Source organism: Culicoides brevitarsis, chromosome 1, assembly GCF_036172545.1.
Source record: "Culicoides brevitarsis isolate CSIRO-B50_1 chromosome 1, AGI_CSIRO_Cbre_v1, whole genome shotgun sequence".
Lineage (NCBI taxonomy): Eukaryota > Metazoa > Arthropoda > Insecta > Diptera > Ceratopogonidae > Culicoides > Culicoides brevitarsis.
In genome coordinates this window covers 2,966,696-2,987,783 of record NC_087085.1, presented here as the reverse complement: position 1 = coordinate 2,987,783, position 21,088 = coordinate 2,966,696, and the positions used below count along the sequence as shown (strand labels likewise).

Sequence of the window (21,088 nt, the reverse complement as noted above, 5' to 3'; positions counted from 1 at the left end):
TTTCAATTTTTTCTCAAATTAAATATTTAAAAAAATTCGAAATTATTTTTTTTTTGTAAAAATTTTCGAATTCGAAATAAATTTTTTTTTTAATATTCTTAATTTTTTTTTTGCGAAAAATTAATGAAAATATTTTCGAATTTATTTTTTTATATTAACATTTAATTTTGGAAAATTTTTTGGAACTTGAGAAAATTAAATAAATAAAAAAAAATTTTCGAAATTTCGAAGTAAAAAATATTTTTCGAAAATCTAAAAATTTTTATCAATTTTAATTTAAAATTTTTTGAAATAAAGACAAAATTAAAATTTTAATAAAAACCATTCAAAAATAAATCACTTTTTCGTCGAAAATTGGTTTCTTTTCAACAAGATCATTATTTTTAACTCAACTCGGCACACGATAAATAAACAATCAATTCAGAAAAAATAAATAAATATTGATAAATAAGCGCACATAAGCTGTGACATTATTCAAAAGATGCCCACAATAAATTACACGCATGGAGAAGATGATCGCATCATGCGAGAAAATTAATTATTATCAACATACGTTGGAGCTGGTCAATTGACTCTGCATCTCTTTTCGCATGACGCTGGATGATAAATTGCATTAATATCTCATTTTAGCACTATATCATTTAGCATTTTGCGAGACATGCCAAAGACATTCCTTTGCAAGAAAATTTAAATAAATTTATTCCACTCGTGTCTAGTCCGATCGAGTTCTCGCGTAAAAGGATGCAGTTTTCGATATATTTATGGTTATTTTATGCGTGTGAAATTTATGTACTTGATTCGTTTTAATCGTCTATTATTTTTTTTTTGTAGAACGACATCGGTGATCGATTACACAAAAGCGTGATTTGCTTTGAAAATTTTGTGTTTTGTGCTGCTGCTGCAAAAGTACTCGCAATTTATCATCATCATTGCTCTGCGAACACTTGTGCGACACAACACCGCAAAATATCGATCTCGAACAAATAACTAGGTCGCACAATCTAGTTGCTACAGTAAAGCCTTAAAATTGTTTTGTTCATGCACGCAGAACAACATTGTCGCTACGACAAGTGAATTTATACATCCTGCCCGAATTTAAAGCGGATTTATTGTGTATTTCCGGAGAATTTTCGTACCACAACACAAATGCACACGATAATCCCAGCTGCATTTAATTACCTCTGCGTTCGATAAGTATTTCATTATTTTATCATTAATTGTCTCTCTGAGATACATTTAAATAGAGGTCGAGATTTCAAGTTTGCGGAAGATTCGAAGCTCGAGATTTTTTTTATCATTAGGGTCGAATTTGAAACCTTTCATAGATTCATGTTGAAGAAATTTTTTTTCGACATGAATCTATTGAAAAAGACTTCAAACTCCAGCTTTTAAAATCTTTTTTAAAATTTATAAAAGATTTCAAAGGCTCGAGTTTAAATTTTTTTAAAAAGGTTGACCCTAATGATAAAAAATTTCGAATCTTCGAAAAATTTTCTTTAAACTCAAATTATTCCAATTAATTCAAATCAAGCAATTTCACTTAAGTAAGAGTAGCTTCTTTAGAGTTAAAGTCACATATTAGAATAAATTCTCATGAATCACGAAAAAAAAAAATTTTATTTAACCTCACGGTAAATAGCGACTCGACCCTAAAATTTAAAAAAAAAATTTTAAATGATCTTTTTTTTAATTTTTAGGATCGAGTTGCTACTTACCGTAAGGTAAAAATTTAAGTATTTAAGAAGAAATTCTTAATTAATGAGAATTTTTCTAATATGTAGCTTTAACTACAAAGAAGCATCTTTTGGCCTTTGAAATTGAAAATAAATTATGGTTAAAAATATACTTTAATTTTTCAAATTTTTCAATTTTGCCTTATGGTAAGTAGCAATTCGATCCTAATTATTAAAAAATTAAAAACAATGAAAAAAAAATGTTTTTTTTTATTAAAATATTAATTTTTGAAATGAAGAAAAATTATAAATAAAAAATTTGAAAAATATATTCGAAAAAAATTTAAAAAAAATTGGAAAAAAATTGAAAAAAATGGAAATTTTTATAAAATTGACTTTTAACTCGAACTTCAATTAGCTTCAACTTCTAACTTTAGAACCCCTAATTGAAACAGACAATTATGCAAAATCAGTATTTATAATGCAATAAAATAAACTATCTACTAATGATAGATTTATTACAGTGACTACCTCAACTCACTCAAGCCAATCTGTTCCTTTGATCTCCGTTCGTTCCTTGTTAAAAAATTAATAACTCCTGACGACGCGTGACTTTTTTATGATTAATAACTTGTAACTTGGAGCAGCTAGCTAGCTACCTACCACAATAAAAATCAACAAGACGTCAATAAATTCTTTGCTTAAATTAATTCAGTGCAACGGATTAAATTCCTGCGCGATTATTATTCACAAAAAAAAAAAAATAAAATAAAAATTTTATTATTCTAGTCGTTTGATTTTGAATTGGCGCCGGCAAATAAACACGCCGGTAAATAAATGTCGACGAATCACAGACGACGACGACGACGACGAAAAGCATTGATCAATCAATTACAGAAAAAAATGGTGATAAATTAATGCGAAAAGACAAGTTCCTAAATTGCATGTGACTTTGAACAACAGCTAAAGCTAACGAAGTAGGCAAATAATCAATAATTGCGACTCTAACTTAAAAAGTAATTAAAATTAGCATATATTTACAAAACACAACAAACAAGCATAACGAGTCGAGCAATCAGTAATAATATTTTTTTTTAACACAAACAACGAAAAAAAATGTAGTATAAACCAAATAATAATCATGTTGTTATGTTAAATATGTTTACTAAATAAATTCATTTGTATTAATTTATACGGTCATATGTGCAGCGAAACAACAGCAGCAGCAACACAGAAAATCCTTGTGTGCTCAAAATTAACATGTTTGATCGGATTTACATCATTAAAATATTTGAACAACAAATTTTGCATTAAATTAAGCGGAGCAGGAGGACGTAACATGCTGCTGTAGCAGTAACCAATAACGCACGAGATGCTGGGTCATTTAAACATTTTAAAAATTTTAATGGATTTTTGTGTTAAAGTTGAACATTGTTGTTCGATTTTTTTTTGTTTTATGAAAAATTTGCACAAAAAATTTTTTTTCATATTTTTTTTTAATATAATTAATTTTTGCATAGTTTTAAATTTTTTTTATTTTATTTTAAAATAAATTTGCTTAAAAATTTAATAAAATTTAAATTAAAATTTATTTTGAAATTTTTTTTTTTTTTTTTTTTTTTGGAAAAATCTTTGAATTAAAAATTTTATTTTTTATTAAATTTTTTAAAATTATTATTTAATAAAATATTTAATATCAAAAATTAACAAAAAAATAATTTTAATATTTAATATTAAAAATTAATTAAAAAAAATTAAATCAAAGATTTTTCAAATAAAAACATTATTTTTTTTTTTAAATTTAAAAAAAAAAAATTTCTTAATTTTTTAAAAAATCAATTTTTGCTTAAATTTTTTAATTTTAAAAAAAAATTTAATTACTATTCATTTTTTTTAAATTTTTAATTTTTTTAATAAAAATTTTTTAATTTTAATTTAATTTTTTTTTTAAATATTATTAATAAATTAATTGCATTTTTAATTTTTTTTTAAATAGTTTGATTAAAATTTTTAAATAGGATTTAAATAAAAATTTATTTTTAAACATTTTTTAAAATATTCTCATTTAAAAATTTTTTTATTTAAATATTTTGTTTAATTAATTCTTTTATTTAATCAATTATTTTATTTCTATAAATTGATAAAAATGATGGTAATAATAAATTTTAAAAAATTAATTAATAAAAAATAATTTTTTTAAGAAATTTCTTTAACTTTAATTTTTTTATGAATTCAAATAATTCCAAATATGTTCGAAAATTATTTTAAAATTAATATTTTGAATTTAATTGAATATTTTATTAAATTTTGTTCATTTTTCTCACAAAACCACACAAACACTCAAACAAATCAGGTGCAAATTAATTAATTGCTAAATAAAAAAAAAACAAGTTTGGAGTGAATCGACATTAAACATCTTGCCTTTCATCTACGATTTTGCGTGTGCGGAACTAACTCTCACTAAATATTTTTTTGTAAATTTTCGCAAACCAAATAAAATAAAATAAAACGGACCCACTGCCAAGCGTAAAATTAGCTAATTCCCATTCATTTTATCTCACCTAATTCCTCGTTTAATTCAATTATAATCTCCGCGAGCGATTATTATTATTATTAATTTAGCAGACGCCGAAATTTTTTGACATTTACAGAAGGATTAAAGTCATTAATTTGATAGTCAAAAAAAAAAATCAAAAGAAGCAAATTTTTTAAAGAAATCTAATAATATCAAATGAATGCTCAGTCAGCTATTAAATATATTATGTGTGACAATTTGCAATATCATTAATTTAGCGATTATTAAACCGATTCGAATTTCAGTCAATTTTTTCGTGATTTTGCAAATTTTTTTTATTAAACTATTAAATTAATAAAAAAAAATGAAAATTAGTATCGAGGTCGCTTAGAGAGAGAGAAATTTTTGCAAAAAAAAATTATAATAATATTCGCGAGGTGCCAATTTTAATATAAATTTATATGGATGAAGATAATAATTTTTGCAGACAAATCAATTTAAATCCAGGCGGGGAATCTACTTAAAAGCGACGCTTGAACTAATGTGAGTAAATATAATAAAAACTGTATAAAATTATTATTATTATCGTCGTTGAACGGTGTCTTCTGCTTCTTTCATCTGGATTTTTTTTCCTACCATGTAAGTACATTTTTCAATTAATTTTACTTTAAAGTCGCGCTAACACACGAAGAATAATTTTTTGAAAAAAAATCTTTATTTTATAAATAATGATAATAATAAACCTATTCATTTAATAATGCAAAAACAATTAAATTAGACAGGCGAATCTCTTTTACTTGTGCCATAATTTAAAGAATGCTGCAATTTTTCCTGCTACTCTACGCGATACTCATATTAAGGAATTAAAACTAATTAATGTGCAGTTAAGATTAAATTTATGAATATTTTGCATACGAAACAACTTGAATCGCACACAAACAAGTCACAAGTTAGTTAGTTAGCTTTAATAACTAAGTCGCCGAGCGGCACAGGCGCCAATGAAGACATTTCAATAATATTTTTTTCTCAAACTGGATTTTTTGCTGTATATTCGTTTAATTTGTTCAATTGAAATGCACTTGCTATTTTGGCAGATTACCTGCTGATCTGCTGAATACGTTTTTTTTTCTATGCATAATTGCAAAAATTAATTATTTATCCATTCATCGAGCGTTATATAATATAATATAATGTAGAAAAATAAAGAGGTAAAAAAAATATATGGAAAATTTTTCGACTTGTGATAAAAACGCATTTTAAACCACGTGACAATTTTAACCCAATGCACATTTTAAAAATTTCAGCCCAAATAATATTTTTAATTTTTGTCCCAAAGAACATTTTACTTTTCAACCCTGTTAAAATTCTTCATTTAAATCATCTTTCACATTATATTTTATGTCCTTTAGCACATTTTCAAATATTGGCCCAATGCACATTGTAAAATGTTTACCTAATGAATATTCTAAATTTCCCTAACATTTCATATTTTTTGCTCAATTCTTTACTCAAATTTCTAAAAATCATCCCAAATCACATTTTGAATTTTCTTCAATACTTCTTTAAATATTTTGCCCCAATGCACATTTCAAATTTTTATTCCAAAGAATATTTTAAGCTTTTATCCCGAAGCACATTTTATATTTTTTTAACTCAGTTAAAACTATTTATTTTCATTTTTTTTCATTCATTTTCGCCCTTGAGCAAATTTTTAAATATTGACCCAATGCACATTGTAAAATGTCTACCTGATAAATATTTGAAATTTTCCTTTCAATTCACATTTTTCAATATTGTCCCAATTCAAATTGTTAATTTTAATCCCAAAACACATTTTAAAATTTCCTTTAATTCTGTTTTAAATATTTCGCCCCAATGCAAATTTCAAAAAATTTCTATAGACATTAATTTCCGCATATTACGAGATTTATTAAGTTTTTTTTTTGTTAAAATGCGATAAAAAAAATAAAACTTTAATTAATAATATGACAAAAACAAAGTTTAAACTTGATTTTTCTCATAAATATTTTTTTTTGCTTCTCCTCATCTCGGTAATGCGTGTTGGACATGCAATATTTATATGCAAAAATTTTCACACCCACTGCAAAAAATTTACAATGTAAATGACTTAAAATTGTAAGAAACAGTCTCGTGTGTGGTACTGTAACAAATCAATTATAACCAATGATATTCAATAAAATGTAATTTGATATATAAAGAAGGCGTCCATTAATCATTTAACACAGAATGTTTAAGATAAAAAAAATAAAACGGAGCACGTTATCTTTTTTTCCTTCTCTTTCTTGAAATTCTTTAAAAAAAATCACACAAAAAAAGTTTTTAAAATTAAATTTTCTCATAAGTCTCTCTCGGTTATTTTTCGTGTGATTCGACGTGATGGCAGAAAGATGGTTCATTCCATTTCATTATCATCATTTCAACGTAGCAAAACGTTCCGGGTATAATTTATGTCTTTTTGTGCGTTTATCTCTCGTTTCTGCTCTAATTACTTCCTTCATCGGAGAAAAAGTTTGTTGTTTGTACATATTGATTGTGAGGATTTTTTTTTCTCGTATTATTTGAAAAAAGTTTTGTGACAAATGTTTTCAACGAAGATAAATTTAAATATTTAAATGTATTATGCAAAAAGAGCAATTAAGAAGCCTCATAAACAAATTCATTTATTTGTAAATTGTGCGAAGAATTTATTTTATATTTGAAAGAATCAATCGTCACTGTTTGTTTGGCACCCCCTTATTTTTGTGCGAAAATTTAAATTGTCGACGAGGAAAAATGTTTTATTTTGATTTATTGTCAGGGAAGTGTTTAAAAAAGTTTTGAAAAAAATAAAATTTAATATAGAAGACTATGAAATTTGGATGAAATTCATATAAAATAAAACAAAAAATGCAGAAATTAGTAAAATTTTTATTAAATTAATTAAAAAAAAAATTATTTAATTAAAAAAAAAATAAAAATAAATTTAAAGGTAAAAATTAAACAAAATAAATATTAATGAAAAATAAAAAAAAAACTTAGAAAATTATACTAAATTAAATTAAATATAAATAAATAAAAAAAAAAAAAAAAAATAAATAAATAATTAAAAATAAATTAATTAAATATAAATTAATTAATATTAAATTGAAATTAATTAAAAAAATTAAAAAAATTTTATTAAAAAAATAATTAATAATAAATAAAAAATAAAATTTATTAAATTAAATATAAATTAAATTTAAAAAAAAATAATTAATAAAAAATGTAATTTAAAAAAAATTAAATTAAATATCAATTAAAAAGTTTTTTAAGAAATAAATATAAAATTAATTTGATTTTGTAATTTTTTTAAGGGATTTTAATATAGAAAAATTTTTAAAAATATTATTATAAAATTTTTAAGGTTTAAAAATAAAAAAAATATTTTTTTTTATTTCAGATAATTTTAAATGTTTCGAGCCATAAGAGTTTAAACATAATCATCGAAAAAAAAATCCAAAATCAGGTAAGTAATAAAAAATATTTCAATTAATCCAAACCAAGCAAATTTAAACTTATTAAAATTTAAGGCTCATTTTCATTTATTTATTAATTAATTTTTTATTAAAAATTTAAAAAAAAATAATTAATTAAAATTTTTGTGTTAATTAATTAATATTATTTAATTTAAATTCAAGAGATGAAAATTAAGAATTAATTAAAAACAAAAGAATTTTCTCTCATTTAATTCTCTTTGAAAACAATCATTAATTATTTCACCTGACAGACCTTTTGAAACATTTAGCACAAATTCTCTAAAGTACAATCAACTTCCGAGAACATTCTACCGTTACTTACTCAATACTTCACTTTGTGATTTATTTGCATTTTATTTATTTATTTAATTTTTCTGACTTTAGTAGAAAAATGACGCAAATCGCCAATGGCAAACACTAATTAGCCAGTTACGTGTCGTCGTCATTAATAACGAACAACTAAAACGGGAGAACAAAAATATAACAATAAACTTAAAATTTTATTAGTCCTCTTCGTTTACTTAGTAAAGTTGTTCAAATTGTTCATCCTTCGGTCAAAATCGATTTCCATTACTTTTAATTGCCGTCCTGGGCGCAACAATACGTCTTTTTATTTACACATTTCAATAAACATCGGCGCACGGTATTTATAGTTAAAGCTGCCAATAAAATGATAAAATATTAATCTGATGTAATGTGTGGGAAAAATGAGTGCAAAAGAAATAAACCGACAACGAGTCCGATGATGATTGCGCCGCGGTTATTCTGCTCTCCACGCCTTGCTCGTTTTTTTTTTACATTTGTAATCAATTGGCTTTCAACACGTCTCTTTGTCGTCGTCGTCGCAGGACCGAGCGACGTGTTATTGCGAATTATTATTATTATTTGCTATTAAAAAGTACTAAAAGACAAGTGCGAGCAAGTTTATTTGCAAAATCTACACGAGACTTGGGTGAGCAATAAAATTCGCTTGCAGCATGCGGTTCGCATTAGAGATTTTGTTTTTATTTTTTTAGGAAATTAGTTGGTACAAAGAAAAACGCAGACAGACATTAATTTCGCTTTCAACGAGTGAAATGTAGATTTGCAATTAATGTTGTTTACTTAAAGGCACGTGTTTCAATTTATGATTGTTTAGGTGACTTTTCACAGAATATATTGAGAATTCGTTAAATTTGAGATTTTTCACGTATTTTCAATATCTTAAACAGAATTTATTATGAATTTTTTTTCAATGAACTTTTAATTTTTTTTTAAATTTATATTTAAATTAATAAATTATTTTTTTTATTTGTAAAATTATTTAAAAATTAAAATAAATTGTATAAAATAAAATTATTTATTTATTTAAAATTATTTTATAATTTTTTTTACTTTTTTCAATAATTTTACAAAATAAAAAAAAATTTAATTCACATCAATTAATTAATTAATTTTTTTTTCAATAATTTTTCATAATTTTCTTAAGAATTAAAAATTGTTAAAAAAAAATTTGTTTTTAAATTAAGTTCACTTATTAATTTTTATTTCAAAATAATTTTTGTTTTGAATTATTTTATTTAATTAAAATTAAAATTTTTAAAAAATTTAATAATATTGAAATTTAATAAATCTCATTTGATTAATTTTGATTTTTTTATTTAAATATTTAAAATAAATAAAAAATTTAATAAATTTTAATTTAATTTATTAATTATAACTGCAAATTAAATAGTTTTTGTTATTTTTTTTATTTCTTTTTTTTCTGAAATTAAAATAAATAATCTAAAATTATTTTTTTAAGTTAATCTAAACCAAGCATTAGAGATAATTTAAGAAAAAAAAATAAAAAAATTAAAATAAAATAAAAAAATAAAAATTAAATTTACATCAGAAAAATTTAAAAAAAAATAAAATGCTTGAAAATTTATTAATTTTTTTTATTTTATTTTATTTTTAATTTTATTTAATTTTTTTTTTCAAGCATTAAAAAAAATTAAAAAATAAATTAATAAATAAAAAGAAAGTATGACAAATCCACTTTCCTTTTAAATCGTAAGAAATTAACCCCCATGGAGCGCCTTTGACTTACTTTTACACAACTTTATTTATCTTCACGCCATCCATCATTGGCGCCAATTCCCTTTTAAATTCTCGTAAAAAATTATCTAAAAAATCAAAGAGCAATGATCTTTCTTATCTTTTGTTCATTCATTCTTCCAACTTTTTATGTGTCACACTGAAAAAACTAACCTTCACAAACATTTAAGACTTTATTTAACAAAAAACAATAAAAAAAAGTCACCCATAATTTAACACAGACACAGAAATTGATGCGAATGTCAATCAAGCAGACCGTTTTGCAGTTATTAAATTTTTAATTGACAAAACGGTTGTCCATTTTTTTTTATTTTTCTTGCTCGTCATAACTTTTTGTTTATATTCTAGTTTTTTGAAAGATAAATTTTTTATCAGATAACATCAATAATTTTTGCATATTCAAGATGTTTAAAAAAAAAAAATAATAAAATTAATAAAAAAAAAATCGACCGCATAGATAAGCTTTGCAAATTTTTTTTTTTTTTTTTGAAAATGTTTAAAAGTTGAAGGTCAAATTTTTTCGATTTTTTTTTTTTGTAAAATAAAAGAAATCGTTGCTAAGGTAGGAGAAAACACCTGCGTAAGTAAATATTTAATTAACACAAATAAATAGTTTAATTCGCAAATGTTTAGTTTAATAAAATTATTTATTTTTTCTCCCGCTCAGACTCAAGTCGCACTTCAAAGTGATTGAAATGTAATTAAGTAGAACACACACACGCACATTTTTGTGTTATATCTGTTTTAATTCGCGCGCTGTGTATAGTCAAACAACATAATATTGTGATGTTTATAATTGAGAATTTTTATTCAAGCTTGACGTTGTTTTATGTTAATTAATTAAGTCTTGACTGACCTGTCTTGAGCGCAAATCAAGTCGAGTCAGCGGGATTAGATATTGGTGACTTTGTTGCATTTTTCCATAAAAAATATTTAATCAAGAAAAAAAAATATCGGATTGTGTAACAACAATCAAGAACATTCATCGCATGAAAAAAAAATAAAATTCGAAACTTTTACACACGTGACACCGTCGCAAAGAAAAGCATGAGGAACACACTGGATTAAAGTATATACGATGAAGTAGTATATAAAATTTCCAAGAAACGATAAAAAAAATTTGTACGAAAAACTAAAAAAAAAACAACAAAAACAAGCTGTGTGTAAATGTGAAAGAAAACGACACAAAACAAAAAAGAAAGAAAATTGCAACTCGTTTTCCAACGTCTGCGCGTCACAAGCTTTCAAGGTGCAGTTTATAACATACATATTTATATATGTTATATACGCCTGCCTTACATATAAAAAATTTTTTGTGTGTATAAATGTTTTGTGTGTGCGATATTATTCAATATTATGTTACGAAAAAAATTTTTTTTGTATGCCGATTTTTTTTTTATTTAAATATTTTTTAAATTATTTTTTTTTATTAAATATTAATTTAAAATAAAAAAAAAATAATTAATTTAAATAATTTAATTTAAAAATTTATTAAATTATTTTTTAATTTTTATTAATTAAAAATTAAAAATTTATTTTTTTAATTAAAAATAAGCATTTAAAAATTAATTTAAAACAACGATTATTTTTTTTTTTTTTAAAATTTTTTAATTAAATTTTAAAAATTTTTTTTTAAATTATTTTTTATTAAATTTTTTTTTTTTAATAAAAAAAATTAAAAATTAATTCAAAATTTTTTATTAAAATATTAAATTGAATTATTTTTATTAAATTTTTTTAAATTAATTTTATTTTTAATTTTTTTATTAAAAAAAAATAAAAATTAATTTAGAACGACGATGATAATTTTTAAAATTAATTTTTTTTAAATTTTTTTTAAATTTTTATTAAAAAAAAATTAAAAATTAATTTAGACGATTTATTTTTGAATTTTTTTTTTAATTTTAAATTTTTTAAGTTTTTTTTTTATTGAAAAAAATTAATTCAGAACGACGATGATAATTTTTTAAATTATTTTTTTTATTAAATTTTAATTATTTAAAAATTATTTTTTTATTAAATTTTAAATTAAAACAATAATTAAAAAACGATTTTTTTATTATTTTTTAATTAATTTTTTTAATAAATTAATATTCAAAATTATATTAAAATTCAGAATAACGATGTTATTTTTTTTAATAATTTTTTATGAAATTTATTATTTAAATTTAAATTTTTTATTTTAATTTTTTAAATATTTTTTTTTTAATTTTATAGAATTAAATAAAAAAATAAATTACTTACCAGGCACCGGTAATATTAGGATGGCCAGGGTTAATATAACAACCACTTGGGCACATCCTAATGATGTTTTTGTGTATATCCAATGATAGTATTTCATGGCAGAGCTACACGATTCTCGGCACTTGCCGGTCGGGCTCCTTTATAAAAAAATTATCTACACACAGCACCATTACAGGTTGAAAAATAGTAAAGACATTATTTTTATTTTTTTTTTCTTCTTGTTATTTTTTATTTATTTTTTTTTTATATCAATTAACTTTTATTTATTTATTTTATTTTATTTTATATTTATTCTTATATCTCTTTTTATATTTATTTTTTTTTTACTACATTTTTTTTATATGCACTGATTCATCAATAATTTTATTTTTTATATTTTTTTCATTCTCGAGTAATCTTACTCGTATTTCGTATTTTATCCAAAATCAATTTAACACTTTTTTAATTAATTATTTTTTATTATTATTTTTTTTTATTTTTTATGTTTCAATAATATAAAAAAAATCATTTAACACAAAATTTTATATATAATATTTTTTTTTATTTTTATGTACACAAAATGCGCTTCCAGTCGACTTGTAGTAATGTTTTTATTATTTTATTTTTTTTATCAGTTCTTGTTTTTATTATTCATTCATATATTTTTTTTATTTCAAAAGTATTTTTTTTAAACATTTCATAATAATATCATCATGTGTAAATAATTCCCTTTTTTTAGTACCTTTTTTTATTTTGTTTATACGTGTGTATTTTTTTTTATATTTCGCGGCAATCGTCAATTAATTGATAGTTTTCTGTAAAAAGAAAAAATATTCACAAATGTTTAAAATTTGTTCATTGATTTATTTGTTTGAAATTTTATTATATATATTTTTTTTTTGTGTGTAAGACGAAAAATGAAAAGGAAAAAATCAATTTCGACGAACGACGTGCACTACATAAGAATTTTATTTCCACTGTTTTTTTTTTCTTTCTTTCCTATATATCTACATGTATAGTATATATGATTCAGTGTATTAACTAGCGAGTGGATGGTTCGGAGAGGTGGTTGAAAGGCCGACAAAAATAAAAAAAAAATGTGCACAGAAAAAAAATGTATATAATATATTTTTTTCGAGTTTTCTTTCACAAATGTTTTTTTTTTAATAATTTTTATCTATATAATATTTTTCATCGTCATTTTTGTGCGAATGTTTTGTATTATTTTCTCACGTCTTGCTTATGTAATACTATTTGCCTGCATTAGGAACATTTTTTTTTTGAGAGAATTTTTCTTGCATTGCCCGAGCAGCACGTATCAATTGAATTTACCGCATGAGAGTTCTTGAATAAATTTTTCGTGGAAGAAGAAAAAACAAAACAACATTATTCAGCACTTTTTAATTTTTTTTTTATAAAAATTATTTTTTTTTTATTTTTTTTTGAAAAAAAAAATATTTTTTATTATTAAAAAAAAAATTAAATGTTAAATAATCCTTTTTATTTTTGCACAATTTTAATAAAATTTTTTTTTGTGGAATTTTTTTCTTGCCTCGAATTTGTTTTAATTTTCTGTCATTTTTCACTAAAACTTTTTTTTTTGGTTTTATTTTTTTTATTATATATTTTTCGATATATAAATCATCGATATATATTTATTTAAATTCTATGTACAGAAACATAAGTATCATAAGAGAGAGACGAGCTTATTATTTTAACTTATAACACCAATTTCACACGTTTATATTTGACAAAATCTACTTTGCGACTGAAACAGTTCCTTGCGACGATAAATTTTAGTACAAATTTTTTAACAAAAAAAAAAAAAAAAAATACCTAAAAGAACATCCGATACGAGTGTCCATGAGTCGCGTATATTCACGATAAAAACGACGATATTTTATTGAGGCGAGCGAGACGGCAACAAATCGCGCAGCGCAAGAGTAAGCGAGACAAACGGAGTCGCAGTTGCACACACTCTTGGGGAAATTTCAACATATATCGACATGTACGGTACGATGCAACGACGTTTGCGAGTGTGTGTGTGTCTAGGAAGCACGTCGTCGTCGTCGTCGTGGTTGTTGTCGCTACAAATTGCATACAGACGTTTTCCGCTTTTCCTTTCGTCGAATAAAACAACGACGACGACGACAACAACGACGAAAGGTGCATGTATGCGACAACGAGTCTTCTTCCCCAAATTTTTCCCTTAAAAAAATTTTTTTTTCGGTTCATTCATTGATCATCGCGCGACCAACAATTATTTTATTATTTGCTCGGGGCAAACGGGAAATAGACAAAATTTGACACCTTCGAAGATGCATCTTCTTCATCCCCTGAAAAAAAAAAAAAAAAATTTTTGGACCGTATAATTATTTTTTTTTTGTATTTATTTTAAAGACATGTGCGCATTTAATAAATCATTGCGCATTTTATTACCGCAGCACCACTCAAGCTCGTAATATATAATTATTTATGTTTATTTTATTTATTTATTTTTTTGTGTGTTTTTTTTTCGGAGCGACGAAAAAAATTGTCTACTATCCAGAATAATATACCACGTGTTTTTATTATTGACTAACTTGAGAAAAAGATGAAAAAAAAATCAATGAAGAGGATGTAACGGCAAAAATATGAATGAGTCGCGTCAGTCTTTTGTTCTCGTGCATGAGATGGAATATGATAGTTATGATTAGAATAAGAAAAGATAAATCGGAGTGTCGAGGATATTTATTGCTTGCTAATAATTTGTCATTGATTTTTTTTCTGCTTCTTTTTATTTTCTTTTTATTTAAGAAAATGCCAGAAATATTTTCAAAATTTGAAAATTTTAATATTTTTTTTTATTTTTATATTTTTAAATATTTCAAAGTTGAATTTAATTCAAAGTTTAAAATTAATAAAAATTTTTGAAAAAAAATATATTTACGGAAAAAATTACACTTAGATTGTTTTTATTAATTATTGATATTCCAAATAAAATTTTTAAAATACTACAAAATTAATATTTTTTATAAATATTTTTTTTTAATTTCAAATTTATAAATTTTTGACAATTTTAAATATTTTGAAATTTTATTATAATTATTACTTAATATTAATTAAAATTATTATTCATTAAAAAATATTAATATTTTGAAATTAATTTAAAATTTAATATTTTAAAATATTAATGTTTTTCTTTAATTTTTTTTAAATTTATTTATGTAGGTATTAATTCATTTACTTACACATTAAATTATTTTTTTTTTTTCTAAAAATTCTTTTTAATACAAAATTTTTTTTTTATATTTCAAATATTTTTTTTATACAAAATGACATTTTTGTCATAATTCTTTATAAAATATTTATTATACTTCAGTTTAGTCATATTTTATTAATTGCCTCCATTGTTTCTTAATTTAAAAAGTCAACAAAGTAAGACAAAGCTCGCCCGATGACATAACGAGTCTCACGGATATCCATTACAATCTTGACAAGATCTCACGTGGCGTCATGTTGAGCTTTAAAAATATCAGGTTCGTTCAAGAGCAAAGGGCCCATAACCATCAATAACACTGATGATGACTTATTCATTCATTGTCACTCAAAACAGAAAAATATTCTAACAATACTCTAATAATCTCTTTTTGATGGTTTTTTTGACTTGTTCACATCTCTGAGCAGCAATCTGTGTGTGTGGGCGGCAAAATGCATGATATGAAGTTAATTGAAACACTTATAATGTTATTAGGTAAACAAATACCTCTAAATAACAATAATTATACTTTAAACATGTGCTGTCGGTACTCATTTAATGTAAAATATCCATTACACTTTTTGCTTTTTTGCCCACACACCAATTTGTATCACGTAACTTTTTATCTTAATATCACTCACAAGCGCCAACACAATCAATTTAGATTTTTTTTTGTGTGTTCGGAATATGAGGCGATGTTCCTTTTCTCACAATTCGTCGAGCATTGGACAAGAAGTATGCCAAAAATGTGACCAACATACGAAATTTTTTAACCCATTTTTATTTTGTATCAATTCGCACAGTGTTGACAAAAGTTTTAAAATTTTTTAATAATTTTTTAAAAATAAATTATTTAATTTAAAATAATTAAATATTTAAAAAATTATTTTATTAAAATTTAATTTAATTTTAATAATTAATTTAATTAAAATTTTTTAAATTTTTATTTAATTTTTTTTTAAATATAAATTATTTTTATTAAAAAATTTTAATTTTATAAAAAATTATTTAAATTAAATTTTAATTTTTTTTTTAAATTATTTTAAAAAAAAATAAATAAATAAAAAAAATAATTAAATAAATAAAATTTTTTAAAATTTTAAATTAAAAAAAACTTTTAATTTTTAAATAATTTTGAAATTAAAAAATTAATTTTATTAATTTTAAAAATAAATAAATAAAAAAAAAAATTTATAATTAAAAAAATAAATTAAAAAATAAATTAAAAAAAAAAATTTTTTTAAAAAAATTATTTAATTAAATAAATAAATTATTTTTTTTTAAAATTATTTATTTATATTTATTTTTTTTTTAAAATAATTTAATTGAATAAATTAATTTTTTTCTATTTTAGATCGATTTTAGAAGAAAAATGGAAACTTTCGCAACACTGTGCCATCTTAAAGGGAGCAAAAATTTGTTCCATCATCATCATCGGATGATTCATGAGAATTTTTGGTGTGTCGAAAGGAAAGAAAAAAAAAACAACAACAACAACGCGTAACTCACACAAAAGAATTTTTGGCGGCCTTTTATATCCTTTCCTTCGTCGCTCGTCATCATCATCTCCCATAACATACTTTTGTGTTGTTTGTTATCTCAAATTACTTTCGATCTTATTTCGTTCGTATATTGGTCCAATCACTATAAAACACGTGCTCTATTGTACGAGAAGAAGCAAAAAAAATCATCAATCTCATGCCTTTTTTGTGTTAAATTTCACGTAGAGAACCCGAGGAATGTTTGCATGATGCAATTTGCCCAAAACATCGTTCGATTTATCAAGAAATTCTTTCTTCTCGTTTCGCTTTTGAACTTTTCGAACGCAACATGTACCAAAAAAAATTGAAATGTTCGAATGTTAAGGTCAGGATTCGTTTTATTGTTCTGTTATTTCGGAGATGTCATGGTCAGGTCAAGTTATCCTGTTTTATTTCTCGCAATCACTCATACTCCGTTCAGCTGAATTTTGCGATTAAATAGCAAGTCGCGTGTTGTTTTGCAAGATAATTTTGTTGTTTTTTTCATTTGGTAATTTGTTTTTCCGCCGTTTATTTCCACATAAATGATTATCTTTATGGGTGTGCGTACGAGAATTTTTCTTTTTTTTTTTTTGCGGAAAAGTACGAAACAGCACAGATTTCATCATGGCACACCTAAAACTATTGATTTCCGAGAAGAAAAAGAAAAAAACTTTTTTTTTCGGTGCTTTATGCTTCGAATGATGTCGCAGATGAATTTTCGCAGCCAAAAATCTGTGCAAGGCTATGTTTCGGTATGAATTTGTTACGGATGTTGTTTAAATATAAAATAGATTTTTCCTTCGTTTTTGGGTTTTTTTGTTGTTTGTGAGTTACGGTGCTCATGTGAAAAAAGAGGAAGAAAAATTAGACACATAAAAATGTTCATTTTTCTTCCTTTATTGCATCAAATAGGCGCCGATGACCTGATAGAGACGCATAATAATGTGTTTGAATTCATGCATGACTTGTTGGATGAGTTCATAAAATAAAACTTAAATTTCAATTTTTACAAGTAAAAAAAATTAAAGTTGAAAATTTTTGACTAATTTCAATTTTTAACAAAATTAACATTAAATTTAAAATTAATTAATTTCAAAATTTATAAAATTAAAAATATTATTTAATATTTTTTTCTTAAAAATGTATTTTTTTTGATATTTAATTTTATTAAAAAATTAAAAATAAATTAAAACAATATTAATTAAATAATTTAAAAACAATTGATAATTTTTTATCAATTTAATTTTTAGTTAAAAATGTGAATAAAAATAATTTTTGAAGAAGTTATTTTTTTATAAAATTTATTTTTAAAAATAAAAAAAAAATCATTAAAATAATTAATAATTTTTAAAAATTAATTTTAATAAAATTAAGTAAGTTTCTGAGGTAAATAAAAATTTATTTATTAAAAATGTCAATTTTAAAGAAACTTTTGCTCCAAATTTTCTTAAATTTTTTTTTCGACAATTTTTTTTTTTTTATTTATAGGCTATTTTCGGTATTTTTATTTATTGATCGTGTTTTGGTTAAAAAATTATATTGCTTGGTTTGAATTAATTGGAATAATTGAAGCTTTTTTTAATTCTTTCTGTTAAAACCTGAAAATAAATTTTAAAAAAATAAAATATTAAATAAAAATATTTTTATTTATTTTTAAAAAAATAAAAATAAAATAAAAAATAAAATAAAATAAAATAAAAAAAAAATAAAATAAAAAATATTTAAATAAAAAATGCTTAAATTACGTCATTTTTTCAATCACTCGAAATGCCCTATAATTGTCATCTAAATTTAATTGATTGAATAATTTGTCATCGACTGTCTCGTTTTGATTTTTCGTTCTTCCAAGACTTCATGGCATCATGAATCTATTTTTAGGTTTGCAAAAAAAAAATCTTCTGGAACGACATCAAATTTTTCTCGATAAATATTTCACTTTTTTTTTAAAGAGGGTTCGATCATTGCGGTATTCTTTGACCCATTCACGTCAATTTAATTTGATTCCTTTGAAATTGTGCAAAGCGGTTTCTTTTGTTTCATCTCTGCAAAAATCAAACAAATTTGTGTGTGAGAGATTTATTAATAAATAAAAAGAATGGAATGCAATCTATTAGGTAGCTTACCCTCCATGGAATGTGGCCTTGAATTTGAACTTTAAAAATTTTTTCTCGTTCTGAGAAATTTTTTCAATCGTCAAGGTGTGTCTCGTTTTCCTGTGAAATTTACCAAAAATAAAAAATTAATCCTTTCTCGTGAAAAAAAGAACAAAAATTAATAGTAGGCGCTTATAAATAATAATTATCACATCCGTTCAGTTACCCTTCGCCGGGCCATGCAAGCTCGTTATTGGTTCGCGTTTGTCGGTTCGGTTTCGGAAAAATCGATAAAAAAGTAAATAATAAATTATATTCACAATTTTTGTTGTTGTTGTTGTTGTAACCATGCTTGAAACACGTTGCTGTTTAATAAAAATAATTGCATGTTTATGAATAAAATGCCTGTTTGCTTTCTTGTTGTTAGGTCGGCGTACTCGACAACGATAACGACGATGAAAAAATATTGAAACATGTTGCCGGCAAAAAAAAAGTCATCATCTTGTAGATAGACTCAACATTCGTAAATCTCGTAGTTTTTTTTTCGAAGTCGTTAAATTGGTGCGTTATGAAAATCTAAACAAACTTGATCTTGTCATCACCTCGTAACACACACTTGACATCATCCTGCATCAATGACTTACCGCAAATTGTCACATTTATCATTTTTTAAGACCGCATGATGGTTTTTGTCGAATATTCATCGCGCTGAGACGGGTGTGTGTCTGATACAATTTTTAAAAAATAATTTTCCGTCTTGCGGTGCATTAATTTATATCGCTCGCGAGAAATAAACGAGACGAAAAATTAAAATTAAATAAATAAAAATTTTTTTGAAAGTTTTCGTTGGAACGAATGAAATTAAAGCATTTTCATTTTTCTTTAAAGATTTTTATTTAATTTTTTTAATTTTTTTTTTTTAAATTTTTAAAAATTTTTATTTTATTTTTTAATTTTTATTTATTTTTTTAAATTTTTTATTTTTTTTATTTTTTTTTTAAATTTTTATTTAATTATTTTAAATGTGCATTGGGTCGAAAAATTAAAATTTGCTTTAGTTTAATTTATTTTATTTTTTTTTTTTATTAATTTTTTTTTTATTTTAATATTTTTTTTATTTAAAATGTGCATTGGGTCGAAAAATTAAAAATTTTTGCTTTAGTTTAATTTTAAGTTTTTTTCAAATTTTTATTTATTTTTTTTCAATTTTTTTATTTAATTTTTTTTAAATTTTTATTTAATTTTTTTTTAAATTTTTATTTTAATTTTTTTTATTTTAAATGTGCATTGGGTCGAAAAATTAAAATTTGCTTCAGGGCAAAAATTTTTCTTATCATTTTCTGATGGTTTTTTTTAGCTTTTTTCCCAAAGAACATTTTTAATTATTTTCCAATAAACATTTTAATTTCTTACCAATGCAAATTTAAAAGTTGTTTGAAATATGCATTGGGTCAAAATTTGAATCATGTTCATTTGGCTTAAATTTTTGTAATTTTTATTTTAAAAAATTCAAAATGTTCATTGGGAAGAAATTTTGAAATGTGCTTTGGGATAAAATTTCAAAATATCCATTAGGGCAAAAAAATTAAATTGTGCATTGGGATTAATTCGAAAATTAATAAAAAATTTCTCAGACAAACTTTCATTCCGTAAAAAATCCAATTTTTTCTCCGAAATGCCGTTGAAAATTACACAGATTTAACGGACAATTTATAACGTGATTTATAAATTTATTTTAACACTTTATATCATCATCATTTGTAATAACAACTACATATGTCCTGTCACATTTTGTACACATCTTAATAATTTATAGTACGGTTTCTTTCTCGAGCGACGACGGATGTCACACAAAAAGACGGCGGCACCAACGTTAGTTAACATCATCATCATCATCACATTTTTTCTAGACAACTTCCATATAATGCTTTACACATGTTTTTATCGCGCGCCCGTACAGTTGTTTGACGATGTTTGGCATTTCTGTCATCAAATCAGATCAGACATATGTACTGTTAGTTAGTTAAGTTGGTGACTCGCGCTTCATGGGTGGTTATTTGTGCAGATTGAAATCTGCAACAATAAACAGTAAACATGTCACTTGAGATTGACGGCAAGGCGCGCAGTTAACAAGGTGACGATTGACAATTTTATTAAATGGAATGAATTGTCGTTTTTTGTGAGAAGATGTTCAATTTCTAATTTTGTTCAAAGCATTTTTTAGATTTA

The 21,088-nt window shown here is 23.0% G+C and overlaps 1 protein-coding gene across 1 annotated transcript in view; it reads right to left on the bottom strand.

Annotated features, from left to right (window-relative positions):
- Positions 1–12,230, bottom strand: part of LOC134831460 (protein kinase C-binding protein NELL2-like) — a 46,473-nt gene extending 34,243 nt beyond the window's left edge. Inside the window, exon 1 of the mRNA XM_063845193.1 lies at positions 12,027–12,230. Coding sequence (XP_063701263.1) covers positions 12,027–12,123 — 97 coding nt within the window. The 5' untranslated portion in view covers positions 12,124–12,230. The remainder of the gene's footprint in view (positions 1–12,026) is intronic.
- Between the last annotated feature and the right edge of the window lie 8,858 nt (positions 12,231–21,088).